The sequence below is a fragment of the Ctenopharyngodon idella genome, chromosome 10, assembly GCF_019924925.1.
Source record: "Ctenopharyngodon idella isolate HZGC_01 chromosome 10, HZGC01, whole genome shotgun sequence".
NCBI classification, from domain to species: domain Eukaryota; kingdom Metazoa; phylum Chordata; class Actinopteri; order Cypriniformes; family Xenocyprididae; genus Ctenopharyngodon; species Ctenopharyngodon idella.
This window is the reverse complement of record NC_067229.1, coordinates 28,819,854-28,842,500: the sequence shown is the minus strand read 5'-3', so window position 1 is coordinate 28,842,500 and position 22,647 is coordinate 28,819,854. Positions and strand designations below refer to the sequence as shown.

The 22,647-nt window shown below is 35.5% G+C and overlaps 1 protein-coding gene and 1 long non-coding RNA gene across 7 annotated transcripts in view; one reads left to right on the top strand and one right to left on the bottom strand.

Annotated features, from left to right (window-relative positions):
* LOC127519996 (uncharacterized) overlaps positions 1-7,457 on the top strand; it is a 7,641-nt gene extending 184 nt beyond the window's left edge. The window contains exons 1-2 of the long non-coding RNA XR_007931996.1: positions 1-4,331; positions 6,877-7,457. The exon at positions 1-4,331 is cut by the window's left edge and continues 184 nt beyond it. This is a non-coding gene — a long non-coding RNA (uncharacterized LOC127519996). The remainder of the gene's footprint in view (positions 4,332-6,876) is intronic.
* Positions 7,408-22,647, bottom strand: part of ptbp3 (polypyrimidine tract binding protein 3) — a 74,316-nt gene continuing 59,076 nt past the window's right edge. For all 6 annotated transcript variants that reach the window (XM_051907690.1, XM_051907692.1, XM_051907689.1 and 3 more), the window contains 7 exons: positions 20,879-20,953; positions 19,211-19,350; positions 16,010-16,043; positions 15,475-15,567; positions 14,674-14,890; positions 13,989-14,066; positions 7,408-13,063 (listed from right to left, as the gene is read on the bottom strand). In XM_051907690.1, the coding sequence (XP_051763650.1) occupies positions 12,931-13,063; positions 13,989-14,066; positions 14,674-14,890; positions 15,475-15,567; positions 16,010-16,043; positions 19,211-19,350; positions 20,879-20,953 (770 nt within the window). In that variant the 3' untranslated portion in view covers positions 7,408-12,930. The remainder of the gene's footprint in view (positions 13,064-13,988; positions 14,067-14,673; positions 14,891-15,474; positions 15,568-16,009; positions 16,044-19,210; positions 19,351-20,878; positions 20,954-22,647) is intronic.

The following is a 22,647-nucleotide window of genomic DNA, read 5'->3' as shown; positions in this document are numbered from 1 at the left end:
TGTAAGAATATCACTAACACTGATGAATAACAGTATAAGTTAAGGCTATTAAATAGCAGTCCCAAACTAGTTTTTGTTAATATAATAAAGTTAGTAAGTTTGTATGAGCCACAACAGTCATCAAAAATATAGAAAATGACACAAAGTTAAAATAAAGTGGTATCTTGGGTTAAGGTTACAGAAACTACAGTTATCATTGTAAATACACAACACAATACTAACATGAACTGTTAATAAAACACATGAACACTGATTCTGATAAATAGAATGAACATGTAAATCCTTCCCAGCTAACACATGACATACCACTTACGTAATTTATTGGTACATTTAGGTAATTTCATGACTTACTAGCTAATTGACAACGTAACTACGACGTTGCAAGTTTCTAGTATGCCTAGTAGACCTTGATTAGCTGCTTCAGGTGTGTTTAATTGGGGTTGTAGCCGAACTCTGCAGGACAGTGGCCGTCCAAGAGCAGGACTGGACACCCCTGTGTTAGGGGAAGGTGTAGGGAGGGTTTTTATTCTCCCACTAAGGCAGCATCCATTTAATATTTTAATAAATATAATCATTTACACTCTATGAAATTATTGCATCCTGTTAATGTACAAAAATACCGAGGTGCAAATAGTATCTGCCAATACAAAGCATAGATAGCATCTAATTACTATTTACTCTTATTACAAAGAACTGATACTTTTACATGGTGTAAATAGAATCTATCGCTATTTTCAGTGTAAATAGCATATCGCTAAGAAAATGCTGCTATTTTCACTTAGTGTAAATAGCATCTATTGCTTTATACTGCCTTATAATACAACACACCCCTCCGCATTTGCGCGTCACAATCACAGTATAATCTCTGACAGGACAGAAAAGTTAGTTTCTAAAATAATGTTAGAATAATTACACTGAATTACACATCTCATCCAACCGCTGATACTGAATCAGGACAGCATTTTTTTTTGACACATTTTACTTAAACTGCATCTGACAGAAGGCTCAACAGCGTTCACACGTCTTTCAAAATATAAGTCTTGCATCAAAAGAACATTTAGAATGATGTTTTTTGTTGTTCTGTTGTTGTTTCTTTGACTACACACTCCGCGACCCACCGCTTGAGAAACATTGGTATCATGCATACTTTCACATAATTATATATATATATATATTTTTTTTTATTTATTTATTTATTTATTTTTAATTGCATTAAGTATACCATCCTAGTATGGCAGTTCGAAAGTCACAAGCATCACCAAACAGAATTACAAAAATAATTAAATAAATAATACTGAACACACTCTCGTCCGCCATTGGTTAACAAACAGATAACCCCACCCTGAACTCACGTGATTGTTTGAGCCAACACTGGTGTGTCAGGCTGGTTGGGATGCTCAAATAATGTTTTAAACATTGGGAAAAAAAAGTAATTTCACCTTTAAACGTTTGTCAAAACTCATGTATTTCTGGGTTAAACTGTTTTTGTTTTTACAGTTACTGTAAGTTAGTGGAGGTTTTTTTAAATGTATTTTTAATTGAATTAATTCTTATTCTATTTATAAATTATTTAGATTTATTTACTTTTTTTGCTGATAAGTAATTGTAAAATATACTTTTTATTTTGCAATTTAACGTAATTAAAAAAAAAAATTTAATATTTATTTTTAATTTAAATGTTGTTATTATTATTATTATTATTATTATTGTTATTAGATTTAAGCACTTCTAAAAATGTACTTTTTATTTTGCAATTATCTGATTTTGTGCCTAGCTCATGTTGTCTACTTGGACAAAACTCGTGTCCGAATTCCTTTTTGCATTGTTCTCATTTTTTCTCGCAAGTGTCATTTTCTGCCTGCACCTTGCCATTAGTAGGCTGGGTGCCTGTGTTTGGATCTCAGAGTGGATAAGAGCAGGTACGGCATCAGACGGAGGTAGAGGTAATGTAATCTGGGTGTGGCATCCATCGTTCTCGCACACACATAGAGGTATCTTTGTCTCATCTAGCGACTGTCTCCAGTGGGGAGTGAGAAATCTGAGATGGCATGTGTGTATGTGTTGGATACTGGCAGTCCCACTGAGCCATCTGCTGTAGCAATGTGTCACTGTAATTAGGGCTGGATGGCTTGTGTCAGATAAGACTGCTCCTTTACAGCTTGTGTCTCCTGCAGCTGCAGATGCTATGAACTAAACAACGGATGACTAGCGGCCGCACACACACTTCTGGCCAGTGAGTTAAAGGATCTCATTGCAGGCAGAATCATAATTTCTACTCTTATTATGAATTATCGCATCAGTAGATGTTAATGATTGACTTGGAATGCTCCATTCACCCATGAACTCTGCCACATCGAAGCAATAGTTCACCCACAAATTACCTATTTTGTCATGATTTACTCACACTTTTACACAAAAGGAGAAGTTTAGAAGAATGTCTTTTCCATACAATGAAAGTGGATGGTTCTTCCAAGGTTTAAGAACAAAAAAAGAGCCATATCATAACAGTAACAATATGACTTATTGATCTTGACACACAATCATGAGGGTCTTCAGGGACCACTTTTTTTTATTATTTATGTGTGTGTATATATATGGGTCAATGACGTGACGGGTCATTTTTTTGTCCACAGGCCTTAATAATAATAAAAAACAAAGATATGACATCCAAAGTATGTAAGGTAGTACAACTAGATCTCTTTTTTGAATCCAAAAGGTTTTAATTATATTTTGCTGAATATAAAGGTATTTTAAAGATTTTGAAGTATCAAAAGGTCATTCGGTTTAACTGTCCAAAGGCCAATACAGCCATTTAATTTGTGATTAAAATATCTTGTATTAATTTTTTTTTTTTTTTTTTTTTATTCTGGCATGATTTTATAACATCATATATCGACATAGTGCAAAATGGTATTAAAAATTATGTGTAAAAGTCATTGCTTTGTTACGAGAAAGAATGTCTGGAAAAATTAATTTCATTAATGTCATTCAGAGTAACCAATATAAAGGGTACATTTTAGATCAAGTCATGCGGTCAATATCATGTGACAGGATGTGACATCATTCAGACACCAGCAAAGGACCACATGGTCATGAAGCAAAGTAACTAACTCTCTCTTAACTATTTGAAAAGTTCATGTTTTCACTTGCTCATACACATGTCCCGAAACATCAGGTCATTCGGTACAACCGCTATAAAACATGGAAAATGTTATAATATTTTAAAAACTTGTACTAAATATAAAATGTTTGATTGTCCTTTTGCTAGCTAGCCTGTTAGCGCTGTTTGAAAATATCGTCATTCGGTATAACCAAAAGTGTCATTCGGTAAAACCAAAATTTTGGTTAAACCGAATGACTTTTTTGGTGACAAAATATAAAATTTTCTGGAGCACATGACTTTGATTTGGTGGATAAAACTTTTTTCAATTTTTAATTTAATTTTAATTATTTTGATTTTATATATATATATATATATTTATTATATAATAACTAATAATAAATAATAATTAATATATTATTAAATATTAATTTATTAACATTACGTTTTGTTAAAATATTTTTAAATACACCATTTAAAAAAGGTCTCTTCTGCTCACCAAGTTAAATATTAATTAACAAGTGAGTTTGTCCTTTTGATGATTGTCTGAAATTTATTTCTCTGTTCTTCTGAAAATTAGTGCTGTTTTCATCAACTCTAATATAACCATCATGTTTTGTGTTTGTTTATTCATTCATTGACATTCTCTGTCTTTTAACGGCCTCTAATACAACAGCCTGCTTCCTGATCTCAAAGCTATTTTCTTATAAGGAAGTAAACAAGTCTAGAGAGGTTACATCAGGGTATAATAATCCAGTCTCCACTGTCACATGATCCTTCAGAAATCTAATCTAATCTAAAATGATGATTTGATGATCAAGAAACATTTATTGTTATTATAAATGTTGAAAATAGTTGAGCTGCTTAATATTTTTTTGTGGAAACGTCACTTATTTGAAATAGAATTTTCTTGTAACAAAGTAAATGTCTTTACTGTTACTTTTGAATCATTCAATATCCTTTGCTGGATAAAATTATAAATAAAAAAAGATCTCACTGACCACAAAATTTTGAATGGTAGTATATATTTTAAAAATATTTTTTATTTTCTAACAAATAACATATGTTAGATAAAACTAATTTATTATATTTTACAAACGTCAGGGACGAACAGGACTGGCATGAGGAACTGGAGATGGTCTTTATCAACTGGTCTGTTAACAATAAACGTACAGTGGCAGAGATGGAGGAGGCCAATTTGGAGAAAATTAATCTTAAAGGAAATGAAACGGTGAGCTTTTATTGAAGCATCCATTGGTGTATCTAGTTTCTTTCATCTTTCGGCAGTTGCTGATGTGGAAAATTACTAGCCTATATGTCAGTCGTAATACATTAATATGAAGCTTCTTTAAATGAGCATAAGAGATATTTCACTTACACGCCTTCAGTGTACTGACATGAGCATTTTTTTTAATCTCAAGGGAGTTATGTTTTATCCAGACTAAAGGTTGTTTATTGCATCTCTGCAAGTCGTTTTGACATTTAAGATGGAGCTGAAAACGTCATAGGCCTATTCAGTATAAACATTCATTTATTCCCACTGCTATTTCTTTGTTAAATTCGGGTATGGGGGAGCTGTGGGAAGTAGATGTTTGTGTTGGCTGCTGTCTTGTGTTGTTTTTATGTGTTTCTAATGTTTTGTAAACTGTATTGCATGTATGCTGGTCTTGTTGCAAAACTAATTGCCCTTTGGGGACATAAAGAAAGAAAGAAAGAAAGAATATTTCAGGTAGGCTATCCTGTGAGAAACAATGCGATTGGTGTAACACAGCATTAAACTGAATTTGCAGATAGCTTAAGCAGATATACCAAATACAATTTTGTGCAAAATGCAACGATGTATTTTTAAAATATATTATTTAATTTAATTTATTTCATTCATGTTCCCTGCTGAAATTAACTTTGTGTGTGTGTGCTGCCCTCTAGTGGTCTAATGAAACGTTTCTTCAAGACCTGACATGAGTGGCTCTTGTAGCATGACATTGTTTAAATTAAACTATATAAAATTATGTTTAAGCACATCCTCTAAGTACGCTTTTTAACCGATAAGTTACATGAAACGCTAAAGTTTCAAACCGTATGCTACTTTGTTGTAGCCTAATGATTAGGCAGGCATACGTTGCAAACTCAATTGGGCGAATGCATTCGTTATCATCTCGTATTAGGCTAAGTATGGCTATTTTTTTATTCTTAATGATTGTGTGTGTGTGTGTGTGTGTGTGTGTGTGTGTGTGTGTGTAAATGTCGCTTAGGCACTTTTTGCGGTCCACTGAATACTAGGCTAAGTCAAAGTAAATGTGTCGCTGTAAACTGTCATTTGCCACAGTGAAATATTAACATGCGAGTTTGCACTTTAATGACTGTCTTACATTTATTTCTGTACTGAAAATTAGCACTGTATTCATAATCAACTCTAATATAACCATTTTGTTACACATTCAGCCTGCTTCCTGATCTCAAAGCTATTTTCTTATAAGGAAGTAAACAAGTCTAGAGAGGTTACATCAGGGTATAATAATGCACTACTTTCTTACCAGGTAGCGTTCCAAATGACAGGCTTGCCAACTGTTTATCACAACAATGCTAAAGCCGTTTTGCTAAACGCCTTAAAGGGATAGTTCACCCAAAAGTGTAAATTGTGCAATAATTTGCCCTGACCTCATTTCAAACCTGTTTGAGACCGTCTTTCTTCTGTGGAACACAAAAGTATGGAAGCTTGTTTCCGTCACAGAAAAATAAAAATAAAAAGTTAGTTATCTCTGGCAATTGCGAGTTTATAAAAAAAAAAGTCATAATTGTGAGATATAAACTCGAGCTTCCATACAAAAGAAGAGATTTTGAGAAATGTCAATGTTGAAATTTTAATTTTTGAGTGAATCGTTTGTTTAAGGGGAGACACTATAGGCAAAAACACTGTTTTTTCAGGCACTTGTCAATTTTGAGATTTTGCACTTTTTGGCTTTTCATAAAGTGTTTTTTCAGACTGGTGGAAAGAAAACATCCAAAATACACTTTTAAGTGTATATTTTATAGCACTTTATCTATTTGCGTCTATAGATTTCAATTACAGTAAATATCTTTAAAGGCCGTTTTCTCAAAATGAGTTTTTTCTCCTGTTCTGAGTCAGAAATCTCCACTTCAGCAGAACTTATATACAACAAACTTTACAGTTTTATTCCTATCTATATTCTGAAGGCTTTTACAGAGGGATTTGTTGATATATCATTCCTATCCTGAGTTATAGGTCCTTTTACTCAAAAAAACATGGCAAAAATAGATTTTTAAGGCTATTGTCAGTATTCTCTGATTTACTAAAGCACAAAATAAGATATCCAGAATCCCCTCTGTAAAAGCCCTTTCATTTAATATGTCAACAAATAGAACCAAGAATTTTAAACCTGGACCTTTCCAATTTCCAGATTTTGTTTTTGGAAATGTATGCAAATGAGCGTATATTTAAGTATATAAGGCCTCATTTGCATATTAAAACATAAATTTACACATAACTTGTAATACATTTTTTTCTTATGTTTATGCCAGTAATAAACTGGAGAATTTTCACAGTGATATCTTCTAATTTAAAAAAAAAATCCCTATTCACCTGTAGTGTCTCGCCTTAAACGTAATACTTTTCTGTTCAGCAGATTTAGGCAGAGTAACAGATAGCGGAGTGATAGTTAGTCATAAACAGAAGAGGTTAGAGGAATAGGAAGAGGAAGGTTACAACCATTCCAATACTCTTACAAACACAAAACATATTCTCTCTTCAAATACAGGCACAGAAGAAGCAGAGTTTGCAGAGCATTGAACATGGAAGGAAGTCTGCTGAATTAAGGACAAATCCAGAAGGAAAGACATGAAGACGCAGAGGACATAGGAAAGTACAGATGTCATGACATTTATTCAAGGCATGCTACAATTAAAGTTGATTAGGAAAAACGTCAGCAGGGTGGGTAATAAGAATAAGAATAATAACTCTAATAATGATTATGCATAATAAGCCATTCATAAACAGAAAAAAAAAAGAAATGCTTTCTACAAAAAATACAAATAAAATCTCCACTCAATCATGCACTGCAAAAATTAGAAAATATGTTTCTTTAATAGTTTATCTTCTATTTGCATTTATTACATCAAACTCATAAACTGGATACGCTCATGTCTCTCCCCAATTCCCACAAGTCACATAAACTGCTTTACAAATGAAAGCTGTTACTGGTATGATATCAAAATACAGAAGACAAATTGTGTTTTTAATGTTAATTTCCATAAATATAAAAACCAGTTCATATTGTTGTGTTTGTATCTTGTTCCCCAAAACCTTTTTTTTTTTTTTTTTTTTTTTTTTTTTTGGCCAGGTTAAAAAAACAAAAACAATAAAATAAAATAAGGGAACACATATGTACAGCATTTGTTTCCTTTTGGTAGTGAAACATTCATAAAAACTATAAATTAGGTATTTCAAAGCATCCTGAGATCAACTCAGGCACTTCTGTATGTGCGCTGTGCTTGAGCGACACCTCAGTTAGCTAATTTAGTCTAGCCCCTCCCATTTATGCAAATTATACAGGTCAATTAGCATATTCATAGCCCATAAATTTAGTCATGAGAAGAAAATAGAAAGCATTATGGCTGAAATTTGAAGTTTAGATTGTAAGGGTCAATTGCATCGTAATAAAGCAATAAAATATCTCAGTCTGAACAGTGCTGCATCATTTCCAATTCAATCAAGTCCTTTGGTTTCAGTGGTTGGTTTAACTTTACGGTCTCGTACGTTTTAGAGTAAAGCTTTTTAATGGAACTGATGACGAAATAAGACAAAAAGTGTAACCGCTTATCCAGATGGTGGCGACTATCCGGAGCTATTCATGAAATACTGAAAGCGTAAGGCTGTTCAAATGAATTAATAAGGGCCCGGTAACACATTCACAATCGTAAATGAGTCTAGTTTGAGGGGGGAAAGGATATGGCTTGACCTTTCTGAGGGAAACAAACCGAGAACAGACTGTGAGACACGTGGAAAACAGACTTGTAACATGATCGAGAGTGGAAAATACAAGAAGTTTGTCGGTTTCTGATATACAGCCAGGAAATAAGTTACAAATAAGCTAGATGAAAGGCACATAAACTTTGGTCCTGCATTATTTGTGACTTTTTCAGTAAAAAACCTGGAAAAAACCATACACGTGTGTAACTGTTCGAATGAGCGCGGATATCAACGAGAAAATGTCTTACAACACAGCGGAACGTTGTTGCCTGAGTCAAGACGTGGTTGGAAATGTTTTGCTTCGAGAAACAAAATTGAATGACTTCTGTGACACGTTTATGGAGTCTGGCTTTTCTCCTGTTGATAAATAAAAAGCATCGCAGCCGGGAGCAGATCGACGTTCTGCTACGCGGCCGCTATATATTTTTTCACCTTCCGAACGCTTCCCACGGACCCGACCTCTAGCGATCGCTCCCACTCGCACACATCAGTGGACGTTACGGACCCAGAACTGCTGTTGTGAAGAGGCAGAGTGACAGACAACAATCTTGAACCAGTTTTCACACTCTTAATAAAGAAAATCAACAAACCCCAAAAAAAGAACAAAAAGTATCACAACAGAGCAAGAACGAAATAGGCCAAAACCCCTAAAATGAATCAAATATAAGGTACAGTAAATAAGATACTCCAAAACACACAGGTGGAGGTCTCAGACATCAGCATCACTCCATAGCAAAACGGAAGGCAGACCTGAACACTCAGAGGGAATGCTGTGGGCTCCTGGGTCTCCGTGAGGAAAATTTAGACGGATCATATTAGAAGAGGATATCAAGCACAGTCCACGAGTTTTCATTGAAAAACTCGCCAACATCACATTATGGTTTGTGGGAGGTTGCCAGAGTGTTGCTATATGGTTGCAAAGATGTTCGGAGTGGTCTTAATGCATTGCTATGGTGTCCTGATGTGGTTACTTACTGGCCCAAAGAAAAAAGAGCCCAACTCCAAGTCTCTAGATATGGCTTGGGTGCCTCCATCAATGCAAGTCTATGGGATTTTTTTCACCCGTTTTTGTCGTTCGCCGGGTGAAATTTGCGAAATTTGTGTGATCACTTAGAAAAGAAAAAAACTTCACAGATGTGCTCATAACAGCTCATAAAATTATACTATTTAATCAGAACAATATGCAAGTTTACAGCAACTTTGGTTTCTGATCGTGAAATATTTATATCAGAGATGGAGGGACTTTGTTTTTGGCCTAGAAAGGCTGTTTGTATCAATGGTACGCTGGTCAAGCACACATATGTACACATCTGCAAGGAAGAATAGAGACCCACAGCATGCTCTGAACATTGTTGAGTTCACCGTTCATTTGTCTAATAAGAGCATTCACAGCACCATACATCATAACTTACATCTCATATCATATTAAGACCACATGGTACTGAGTCCCCACAAAATGCACATCTATAAGAGCTACACAACAAAAAAATGAAAGAAAAATCAAGATCAAAATAAATCAACCCTCTCACCAATCCCACAAAATAGTACATAAGATATTTCAGGTAAAATTTCTAAAACCTATTTGATTATGAACACATAATAAGGCACATAATAAGAAATTAGGTAAATACACAGTAAATATGATTATTTTTTTTTCACCATGATTTCTTGAATGATTATAGTGGTACAAAAACCCGATGAGGTTTCAAATTTGATTTTTTTTTTCTCTTCCATAAAAAAGAACAAATTACCAAAAATAAGTAACTTTTTTTTTTCTCAAAAAATCTTGACAATCCTTAAGATATATAGACCTGAATAGTTTTGCTTTAAGACTGTAAACTTCAACAAAATTCAATTTCTTTTGAGAAGTGAAAGCGAAGTTTCGAATCGCTTCAGGTGAAATCAGTCAAAGACAAAAAAAGTCACTGTCCCTTGCCTTGCATGAACAAAGATTTGTTTCATAACTGTGATTCAAATGGACTTTGACAGAGGATATAGTGCACAGGCACAGAAGCTGCTCCCTTTAGATGCTACTCAATGGGTCTATGGTGACCCTCCTTGGAATGTTAAGGCCAGATTTTCGCTAAATGAGACAGCACCTCGCTCGTACACACAAGGGAGACATCATATATCCTAGAGCGTCCTGATACAGCCGGTAAAACACATACATATACAGGATCAGCTTCTGTACAGTATGTGCTCACCATTGCCATGTTCCAAAACCTAGTAAGCTGCCTACTTGGACAACATTTTAAGGCATCACAGGCATGATCCCGACACAAAGGCTGTTCCAGCCTTCTAAGATATCTAATTTTGGCCAAACTCTAAGGCAGCATTTCATGTATCTTTTGTGGATAAGACAATCCCAGAATGTACTCTGATAAGCTAATTCAAATTCAAGATGGAGGGCGAATCAATACAAATGTCGATTATGAATATACTTCAAATTCGTTCAATACTGAAAATATCTATAATATTGCTTAATTAAAAATTGATTATTTTGACTAGAGTCAGAATCAGGCTAAAAACACTAAAATTAATTATTAACTATATGAATCAACTGATTCCACTAAACTGAGTTTGCTATTAGCATGTTGCTAAGCTAATGTTGAGACAGTCTATGTAATACATAGCACAAGCAAATATTAAGCATGTGCTACGAGTTTTTACATTTATTACAGCATGTCTACATAGTGTGCAAGAGCTATCGCGTTGTGCTGCAACATCTTGAGGTTTTCTACAACGAACGTCAAAGTGAAAGTTTGTCCTGTTGTCAGAAATAGCACAAGCACATGGAGTGCCTTAGAAACAGAACCGGCATCTGTTTACTGTCTGTGTCGTGTCACACTGCATCCAGCATAGACAATAACTGATTATAATGGGTTCACTTTGTGTCCGGTTTTAGACGCAGTGTTAGACTACCGCATTATTAGCTTAGCAACATGCTAACCTCAAACTCTATCACTGTAATGAGCTTAAAGAAAGCCAATATTGTACAATTGGAGTTACATCTAACATCTAACGCTACTAAAATCAATCGAATCATAATGCCTCCTCCTGGAGGAGATGTTAGTTTTGGAGTGAGTATTTTCATTATATCATTTTCTTTGTATTATTGACTTACAAGACTCACACTGATAGTTTTTTCCAATGATATGGACTCAGAGTTTAGACTTCTGTGCTATTAGTCAGTTCTAGAGCATTACAGATCAGTCACTTATGGGCTTTGATGGCGATTAGGATACTGCTTTAGAAGGCAGCTGCCTATGTAGCAGCTCACTAGGTTTTGGGAACTAGGTGGTATCTCCGTGTCATTCGACTTACTCAATCCGTTAATATTTGGTTTGCTCAGATGCAGAGGCATTTAGTGTGGGACTGCAAGGCAAAAGAGAGTGCCGCCCTCTTTTTTTGCTGTGACTCAATGGGCTTCACTACGGTTTCTACAGAGCCCATTGCTGCAAACTCTCACACCTGTGGACAGAGCCGAGGAGTGAAAGAACAGAGGATAGAACCTTCTGCCCCTGTGTGGAAAGATAGAAAACAAGTAGAACGAAAGGAAAAGACTCAACTAAGAGCAAGAAGGGGAACAGAATGGAGGAAATCGTCAATTTCCCATCGAGATCACGGGCTTTACCATTCACATTGAGAATTTCACTTAGGAGGAGGCGGAGCCTCCTATCAGGCTGGGCGTTGCTGATTGGAGCGTTCCAGTAGGGTTGACAGCTGGCCGTAAGTGTTCCGGAATGATCGTGCATGTTTGAGAACAGTTGCCCCGGTTCAGAGGAACCCGATCAACTGGACAATGACATTGTGCGCCATTGCACGCAGATGTTCTCTGACAGCTTTGCAGGTGCAGAGAGCCCACGAAAGGCTGGTCTGTCCAATATAAAATTTCCATAATACAAGAAAAAAAAAAACATCACGCCATTCACTATCTATTCACAGATGCCTACCATCTGGCTATACATCTTTGCACAGTAAACAGATATGAGGATGCCAAACATTCCCCACGGTGCCTGTCTTCAATTCAAATCAATCAAAGTGCTGAGAAACAAAAGGTTTGTAAGCCGAAACAGCTGCAATTGAATTTTAAACGCACCCATTCTTGAATCCATAGCAGTCTTATTTTAATGCTACTCAGAAGAAAAGCACAAGCCTATTGTTTGAGGCCATCGCTACAGATTTTTTTTTTCCAGCAGCACCTTAATGATGATGTCAGCGACATTCAAACGGTGACCGTGCATCCAAAACATCCCACAGGAAATGGGGCTCTCCATTGAAACAGCAAATGAGAATGAAGGTGTGGGTTTTGGGGGAGGCACAGAGGAGACTCCGCCCTCACTGGGGTCTGGGGTAACAAGGCCATTGGGCTACAGGAGTGTCAGTCTCCAATGTAATCGGCAAGTGTGCGGTGAAGAAACTTCCTCAGCATTGACTTTTTTTTTGAGAATGTTCACCTCATGTTTCACACTAACAAAGTCCTCACCAATAGACTATAGAGGGAGTCCTACTTCCTCGACACGGAAGTTCCCAGAAACGTCACATTGTCATGGATATCCCATGTGTCTCCAGCCCTGGTATCGTGAGAGTAAAACACACTCTCAGACTGTCTAAAGGTTCTGCAGTAGTCTCTTATTTGCTTGTTTTTTTTTGTTTTTTGTTTTTTTGTTTTTTGGGAAAATTTCTAAAACTACCCCATGAATATCTGCAATTTTTTTTTTTTTTTTTTTTTTTTGAGTTTGTCAGTCAGTCTTTTTCTCTGAATGAAACAGTCAGACTGCTGAAGGTAGAAGGGCTGGAACGGGGAGGATGGGGAAAGGGTGCATTTGTAGTGAAGGGGATGCTAAATGGTGGATTTGGAGAAGGACACTCGCAAATGGTGGTTCTCTCCCAGGTCGTGGTTGTGGAGGACGATAAGAGCCTGAATGGCTTCTTCCACCGAACCCAGCTGGATCAGCGCCATCTTGCGGTCCTTTCTGTTAATTACATATGGATAGTGAAAATCAGACACTGGGTGATCATGAAACAAGATCAAGTGCCAAATCGCAAGCCCTGATTTAGGATCAGTTGGTCCAACTGTAATAAGGTCAATGACATAAATAGTTCAAAATATAGAAAAAAATATTTAAAGTAACTAAATTAAAACACAGGTGCCAAGACCTTAGAGATTTACTCTTTGTATTCATGTTGGTTTCATATGGTTTTGAAAAATATTTATACCATTTTCAATTTTTCAACAAAAGTTTAAAGTTTAATGACTCTAAAAATGTTATGTGATTTAACTATAAAGTATATACACTGCCGTTCAAAAGTTTGGGAATGGTAAAATTTTGAATGTTTTTAAAAGAAGTCTCTTCTGCTCACCAAGGCTGCATTTATTTGATAAAAAAAAAGAAAAAAGAAAAAAACAGCAGTAATCCCAAACTTTTGAATGGCAGTGTATATCTCATCATTTCTTTACAAAAGACACAACTTAAGTCAATGTAAAATGGAGGGTGTCCTTTCCTACTCCTAGAGGGCCACCTTCTACCAGAGTTTAGCTACATACGTGTTCACATTTTATCCCTTGTAAATTTAAAATCCTTGTTCTCTTTCTAGCATGTCCTGATTTTGCCGAATTAGACGCAACTTGACATAGCCTGTAAACTTGTCCTTCAAATCTGATTGGTTGACTGGAATGTTGTTCCAGGATCAACAAAGATGTTGATCCAGGAACATGTTGTACTTGGTGAAATCAGGTTCTGCCTCTTTCTAGCAGATGGTATAGACATTGTTTATAACATACGAGTTTTGTGTTTTCCTTATTGGCCATGTTGTCTTGGAAGAAAGGTACAAGCAGACTATTTCCTGTGTGATAAATGAAGGCTGGGAACAAAGAAAACAAATGTGAAGAGAACTCACTGGAAAAACTTGAAGGCCTTGACTGTGTATCCAGAACTGGCAAACAGGTCTTTCAGAAAATCATCTGTGGTGGAGGGACTGGGGGTGGAAGGAAAGGAACAAAAATATAACATTTACAAAGGACAAAAAATAGCACCTTATCTGATGCCAACAATAATTCAAAGAATAATGGAAGACTTCTCGTGGAGTGAAACAATGATATAATAATGGTGGGTTGATTTGAATAATAATCATATATCATGGTATGAGTAATTTTACTCTATTTCACTCTAATAATATGCATCACAATACTGTTTCTTTTTCTGGAAATTAAACGTATGCAATTTAATACTATAATATAACTAATATAATACATATCATATAGTTTTATATAACCACGTCAATGTTTATTTTTCAAGTCACAACTGGAGTAGCTTAAATAAAAAGTTTTTATTTAAAAAGTTAATTAATTAAAATCAATTAGCAACTATTTAATATAGTTTATTTAATATAATCAAATAATATAAATGATTCTTGCTAAGTTTTAACAGTGAAAAATTAGAAATTAGAAATTTTCACAATTTTTAAAATGCCTAAGTTAGCCCAGCAAAATGGGGTCAGTTTTTTTGTTGCAACATCTGACCAAACCATATATTTTTTGTAACATACTGTATTTGGCATGTGTGGGTGTTTGCCAGTTACTCACGGGATATTTGAGAGGTGCAGGGTGGCGGAGGGGGGGAAAATGTTCTGGAAGTTCTTGGAGCCGGGCTTTTTGAAGCGGTGCAACGGGCTCCCACTGAAGTCTTTGGTCAGGCCCTGGTCCTCCTGACCCTCCCTGGGGAGCTGCACCGTCTGGTGCTTTGAGATGGTCACACGGATCACCTTACCATACAGACGCTGACCGTTCAAATGGCTCATCGCTTAACAAATAAACCATGAGATAATGTGTTAAAGATAAGCTTTAACTCTGAGACACATCATGTTACACTGAACAAATCTTTCTCTTACATTTGAACAACAAAAACTCAAGCATAAGATATTTTTATTCAGTTTTTCAACAAACACATTTTGTGCACATACACACTGCTTCTAAATACGTCACTCGTTTTCTGAGTGCTTAATCCCATTTTGTACACACATTTTGTATCATTTATGTAACAAGCAGAGCGAAGTTCTTTGTAATTCTGTGTAATAACTTTGGCAGTGTGTCCCTTCAAAGTTTCTTTTTATTTCTCCTCGCTCTATTTCATAATCTATTATAAAATGCTGCAAAAATTGCATCAGAATATTTCTGCGTATCTACGCAAGGAATTATTATGAGACATTTAGCAGAAAAACGTTATCTTTATAAATATTTCATTCATGTTACCAGCTACATCCACCAAAGATACAACCACACTGATATGTAAGTCTAATACAAACACAGAATACACAGATAAAGTTGATCAAAGGATGAAGACAGTATATCAAGATGAAAAGGATTTCTGTGTAATGCCTGACGTACCGAGCTGGGCTTGCGTGGCATCAGCCATCTGTATTAGGGCATTCTCTTTCTTGTTGAACAGAATCTTGACTCTGTGAACATCTCCGTAGACTCCTGCCGGGATAAAAGAGAAATGTATATTTTTTTGTGCTGAAACATGGTGTGAACACAATTTACAGCAAATAATACGTTATCTGCAGATCTCAGTGTTTCATTATTGAAGGCAGAGGGCGTCAGTAACCCCTCACATGCTCAAAGAGTGGGCAAACATAGTGATTTTAAAGCATATCAGTCACACTAAGGTCTGTCTCTGATGTTGACAGTTATTAAATTGTGGGGACAATAGCAGTGACACACACTGAGCGTGTGTATGTGCAATACTGAAAATTTCTACCATTCATATGATGGGACGCACAACACACAATCTGCAAATAATCTCCCGACTGTGTATTTGTAAGGAAATGGTCTCATCGCTCACCCTCTATCCTCTACTGCCTTCATGAAAACAGCCGTCTGCACATCTAATCTACAGGAGGAGTAATAAATTTGTCCTTACCGAATAAAATGAAGAGTTCGTGTGGCGATATACTCTGCAAGAGATGAAACATTATCAAAGAGATGACTCAGTACTAAAATGTAAAAAGCGCTTGAATAAGGTTAAATGAGTAAGTGTAAAATGTATCAAGAAACATAAACAGATTGATACACTTCAACATTACATGCTGACCACTAATGCTGCAGAATTAAATGAAGAAAGTATCTTGTGACATCAGCTGCTGAGACTGACTGAATAAAGAATCATGAATATAGCTGTGGATTAGCTCATATGGCAAAGCAAAATCATTTTAAAGACAGCATTCATATACAGTATAAGGCCAGTGCTATTATACATTAGTGTATGCATATATATCTGGCATCCTCAAATAGTGGACCAAATATATATCAGGCATCCTCAGACCGCGGTCCGATTCCTGACCCTGGCTTGGTTTCAACCAGACCGCGAGACATAATGCCAATGGTAGCACAACAGAGCTGTTCACACCACAAGCGCTCAGGGTCATTTATAGTAATGATCTTTTGGAGCAACATCCTCTAAAATTTTTATGTAGAACCAAATGTGCTTTCAAGCCCTTTTCACTGCATGCGCGTTGCTTCTCTCTCCCGCTAAAGACGTAAAGCGCCACATTAAGAGCTGCAGATGATGCGGTTATTTTAACAACAGTAGCAGAAACACGGTGAGCAGCAAAACAGATTGATACTTTCGCTGAAGAAAATGAGAGTGCAGCAAATATAGTTTTATTTGTCATACCTACAGTATATGACTCTGACCGTTCAAACCAGGTTTGTAACGATGTTTTTTCATCAACATTTAAAGGGTTAGCTCACCCAAAAATGAAAATTCTGTCATTAATTACTCACTCTCGTGCCGTTTTACACCCGTAAGACCTTCGTTGATCTTCGGAACACAAATTAAGATATTTTTGTTTAAATCCGATGGCTCAGTGAGGCCTACATAGGGAGCAATGACATTTCCTCTCTCAAGATCCATAAAGGTACTAAAAACATATTTAAATCAGTTCATGTGAGTACAGTGGATCAATATTAATATTATAAAGCGACGAGAATATTTTTGCTCCGAATCTTCCTGAAGCAGTGTTTTGAAATCGGCCATCACTAAATAATTCGTTTTTTTTTTTTTTTTTTTTTTTTTGGCGCACCAAAAATATTCTCGTCGCTTTATAATATTAATATTGAACCACTGTACTCACATGAACTGATTTAAATATGTTTTAGTACCTTTATGGATCTTGAGAGAGGAAATGTCATTGCTCCCTATGTAGGCCTCACGGAGCCATCGGATTTAAACAAAAATATCTCAATTTGCATTCCGAAGATTAACGAAGGTTTTACGGGTGTGGAACGGCATGAGGGTGAGTAATAAATGACAGAATTTTCATTTTTGGGTGAACTAACCCTTTAACATTATTAATCTACATGTTAAGAGCATTTCATAATTAACAATATTATAATTGGGTAAATAATTTGTAGACTGCTAAGAAAGACATATATGACCCATAAGATATATATATATATATATATATATATATAGAATTTTTATATATACTTTTTTCTGGATGCCAATATTTAGATCAGCAACTATACTATCAAAAACCATTGTGGGTTAATTAGTAGCTTAGACAACAAAAAGTAAAAACAAATATACAGGGAAGGCCTTTAAGCATGTGTAAAAAAAAAAAAAAAGGCATACCCCCAATTTCATAGACAAGGCTTAAGCTAGTGCATGCAGAGCGACATGCATCATAATTGGAAAACCACGCCCACCAGGGGGGAAAACAATCCAACCCTCTCCATTGACTTTGTATTGCGTGACGCTGCCTCGTCATTTCTGACTTATAACAAAAAACAGAACAATGTCTAAAAGCTGCTATTTGACAGGGCGTACAGCAAACAAGCTAAAAACCCCAGAACTAAGTTTTTATAATATTCCACATTTGTCTCCTTAAAAGCTGGCTTTTACGGTTCCGTAGCTTATTAAAAACTTAGTTCTGAGTTTTTTAGCTTGTTTGCTGTACACCCTGTCACACAGCAGCTTTTAGGCATTATCCTGTCTTTTGTTAGAAGCAAGAAATGACAAGGAGGCAGCTTCACGCAATACAAAGTCGATGGACAGGGTTGGGTGTGGCCTAAATGTGCTCTGTCTCTACAGATGTACCGAGTTTGGTGAAATTATCTCGATCTGTTCAAGAGGGATAGCCATTTCAGTAAAAGTGGCCATGCCCGCTTCAAACGTTTTGCTGTCCCGTGGCGGACACGAGTCGAAATTTCGACTCTTTCTTTTTTTTTTTTTTATAATTATTGATTCCAGGGGTGGGTACTACCATCCCTTAAAGTTTCAAGTCTCTACAACTTACGGTTTGGTCTGCCCTATCACTTTTAGGGGAGAATGCTGATCCTTGGAAATTCAAACAATTACAAAAGGGTTTCAGCGCTACATGCTTCAACCCCTAAAAAAAAAAAAGTTACTTAAAAAAAAAAAAAAAAAAAAAAAAACCTAAATCCTTAAAATTTCACCATGATATTTGAAGCTGCTCTATATAGTCCCTAAAATCCTAATAAGTAATGTGGTGCTTTAAATTCATAGTGTCACACAATCATTTTCAGTATCAGCTAAATCATACTCATTATCATACTGAAGCCAACATATAAAAAACATTCTTTTGTGGAGAAAAAAAAAAAACAATAATTTGTTTTAGTTATAGGGATGCAAAGGTCTCGCAGAGCAGAATTAATCGATTTAAAGTCTGGTTTATTCTGCAGCATATTTGTCCAGTTCATTTTTTCATGCTGTTAACTGGAAATCAAGGATATCACAATAATAGACCACCCTTGAAAATACTCTGTGAAATGGTCTGAGGCTGAGACTCATGATTTTGAAAATCCACTATGGTTTAAAAAAGGGCAATTGCATTTAGAAGGGCACTTAGAAATGTAAATTCGGACCCACTTTATATTAAGTGTCTTTAACTACTATGTAATAAATTTTGCATGTGGGCACCCTGAAATGTATTTTGAACTATTTCCTACAGACATCATTAATTTTATGCCAAATCAATTGTATATTTGTGATAGATGCCTAGATCACAGAGATTAGTCACTAATGTTGACAGTTTGGTTGCAAGATGAGTGGCTTGGCCCTCATGGGAAGGTGGCGTTGAGGGTGGGGGTGGAAACTCACGTCGGGGTTGAGGTTGGAGACGAGGAGCACGGAGTGGATGGTAGTGGGGGTCATGCCGTGGATGGTCATCCGTCCTGTCATTGCTGATGAAGGGATGGTGAGAGGTCCCAGAGCACCAGGCATCGCCTGCATAGACAGACCTGACCAGACCGGTGGGAAGAGGGCAGATGGGATGGGGCAGACGGGAGACGGGAAGTAACAGAGAGAAAAGTAAGAGAAAGGAAGGGAATGCTGTAGAACAATCATCTATTTTTATAACCTGTTGCTGTTTTTTTCTTCTTTTTTCAGATAAGGTCTTCTTGTAATAGCTTATTAAACATGTTCAGGCATGCTGGGTAATTTTAGTTCAAATGAATATTGAATTGGATGGTCAGGGTAGTAAGAGGTTTAAATAAAGCCAGCGCAGAAGATTAGGATCAGGAGTGTGAAAACAAAGCCAAGCTTGGGAGTTAAAGACAACATGAAACAGCATTCAAAACATGCTTAATATGTTAAAAAACAAAGTATTTTTAAAAATCTGCGCAAAGTAATGTAGGACGGGACCTTTGTACACTGAGATTTGATTTTATAATATTGATATATTTGTTATAATATTAATTGTACTTTTATTTGACTGCGAGGCCTTGATTATTTTACCAGAAAATAATTGTTGTGTCAGAGGTGGAGAAAATTATTTCTATTGGAACAACATGAGGGTGAGTAAATGATGGCATTATCATTTTTGTGTATACTATTCCTTTATGAAAGTAAATATGTTAAATAATACACTACTGCTTAAAAAATTTAAGGTCAGTAAGATTTTTTTTTTTTTTTCAGAATGAAATGAATAATTTTATTCGGCAAGGACATTAAATTGATTCAAAAGACAGTAAAGACATTTATAATGTATTTATATCTATTTCAAATAAAAAGATATCAAATCAGCATATTAGAATGATTTCTGAAGGATCATGTGACACTGAAGACTGGAGTAATGATGCTGAAAATTCAGCTTTGATCACAGTAATAAATTACATTATAATATATATTAACACAGAAAACAGTTGTAATAATTGTAATAATATTTCACAATTAAAATGTTTTTACTGTATTTTTTATCAAATCAATGCAGCCTTGATGAGCAGAAGAGATTATTTTTTCAAAAACTATTTAAAAGTAGTGTATATTTTATTTAACATGTATTAAAATGTTAAATATAAATAATATTCAACATATTTCTCTTATATTTCTCTTTATATTATGTAAATAATATTTCACATTGTCTTTAAGAAGCTCTAAATACAGTAACCTTTAGCTACTAAATAGTATTTTATTTTCCCAGTGATGAAATAAGGAACTGAAGAGCAATATGACACCAGGAACACTTAAATTCGATTTAGATCAAAACAGCTTGCAAACTAATCAGTAGCCAATTCAAAATGCAAAGCTTTTTAACTGCGCACAATGCTCAATCTGTTCAAATGTGATGTCAATACTTCTGTGTTTGTGTTCATTCCCTCTTCACTTTGCTCACTTTGCTGGTGTCAATCTAATGATGTGTCTTGCAAGTGGCTCGGGTGATGACACCATAATACCTCCAATTATTCTTTCTGAATGCTGGCGTGAGGCGCACGACACTGCCTCCATTACTGAGATGTGTTGTGAGTGTGAATGTGACTGAAAGCTTACCTGCCTGAGGGAAACCGATAGCGGGGGCGAAACCAGCCGCCCCAGGGTATGGAGAGGAAATGATCCCAGGAGCCCCTGCACACATACACACAGGGTCACCAACAATGAACAAATGATTTAAAACATGAGACCACAACCACATAACAGGATACTGATAGCAGTGTGTGCGTGTATCTGCCCGACTAAAAAAAGGAAAAGTCTAATATTTATGATTGATAAAATGACTTGAAACACCTATTTTTGAGGCAAAACATTTGAATTTCTTTGGGGACATAAAATGATACTGTACATGTCATGGTTATACATCTGTTCTGATATCATAATGAAGATAAAATTCTTATTACAAAGATGAAATTCATGAAAAATAAACATCATTAAGTAGATGTACACAGTAGTTTTATTATTATTTCATGGAAAAAAATATAACAAATATAAGAATTAAAAAATCTGTTTTGTTAATATTAATATTATTAATATTTGGGAAATGACAAATCAAACAGATTCATATTTTTAAAAAAACATACAAGAAATTACTTTATAGGGAAGATCCTATGACCTCATGACTGTGTCAATAAGTCTCTTAAAATTTCAGAAAATTTCATTATTTATGATATGGCAAAGTTAATACATTTTGTCATGTGGTGCAACTCCCCAAAAACACAATTTATGAATTAATAAATGTATTCATAAAAAATACTTTTTACCTTAAAAATAAATATTTTTTTAAATAATAATAATAACTTATATATTTCAAGGCGTAAGGAAAATTATTACTTTATTATTACTTTTTATTTGTATTTGATGGTTACACCACATGACATTTTAGGCCCTGTTTACACCTGGTACTAAGATGTGTTTTGGTCGATCGGATCACAAGTGGACGACGGTAAATACAGGTGTAAATGGGCTCTAAATCATTTTGAGCTTGTCCACTTTCAACCACTTCCTGAGGTAGTCAAAAATGCATTTGACCGGATTACTTTCGTAGTGTAAAATCTGTGTCGAATGCGTTCGAACAGTCACAATAGCCCACCTACTCTCCGCCTACTGACCTAACGCGTAAACATTATGGAAAGTGCTAGCCAGATGGGATTTAAACTTTGTTGGCTGAGACCCAAGTTTGGTTTGAAGACGAAAAATGTACCAAGCACAATGTTCTCTCGCCAATCCTGATTTCTAACACGCACTCACAGTGTTCGGCACGGTCTTGTGGCTATTAAAGCAGAAACGAAAGCTGCTGCTCTCCATTGTGTTCATATGTAAATTACATGAGCTTATTTCCATTAGATCGAAAGATCTGAAAAAGCCCATACATTTACCTGCTCATAGACCCTCCCCTCGAAAAAAACAGGACAGAAGTGGTTGAAAGTGGACAAAAGAGATGGATTAAAACATCAGATGTAAACAGGAACGTGTCTCCTTGATCTACTTGTGATCCAGTCGACCAAAACGCATCTTAATACCAGTTGTAAACAGGGCCTTTGAGTCATTAAATGATAACTTTTCTTAAAAAATGGCACAAAAGTTTTTCAAAACCATACAAAACAAACATGAACACAAACAGTACATAAGAACTTGGCACATGTTTTAAAACTAGATTGTTAAAAGATGTTTCCTTTTCTTTCCTGTAGACTCTCTATTTGTCATTGATCCGCTTAATAAATTTGCTTTATAAAATAACATACCATAAAATAACTAACCCTGTATGAGCCTGAAATAAATTATATAACAATAGAGCAGCACAATCAATAAAAAAGGGGCACATACAT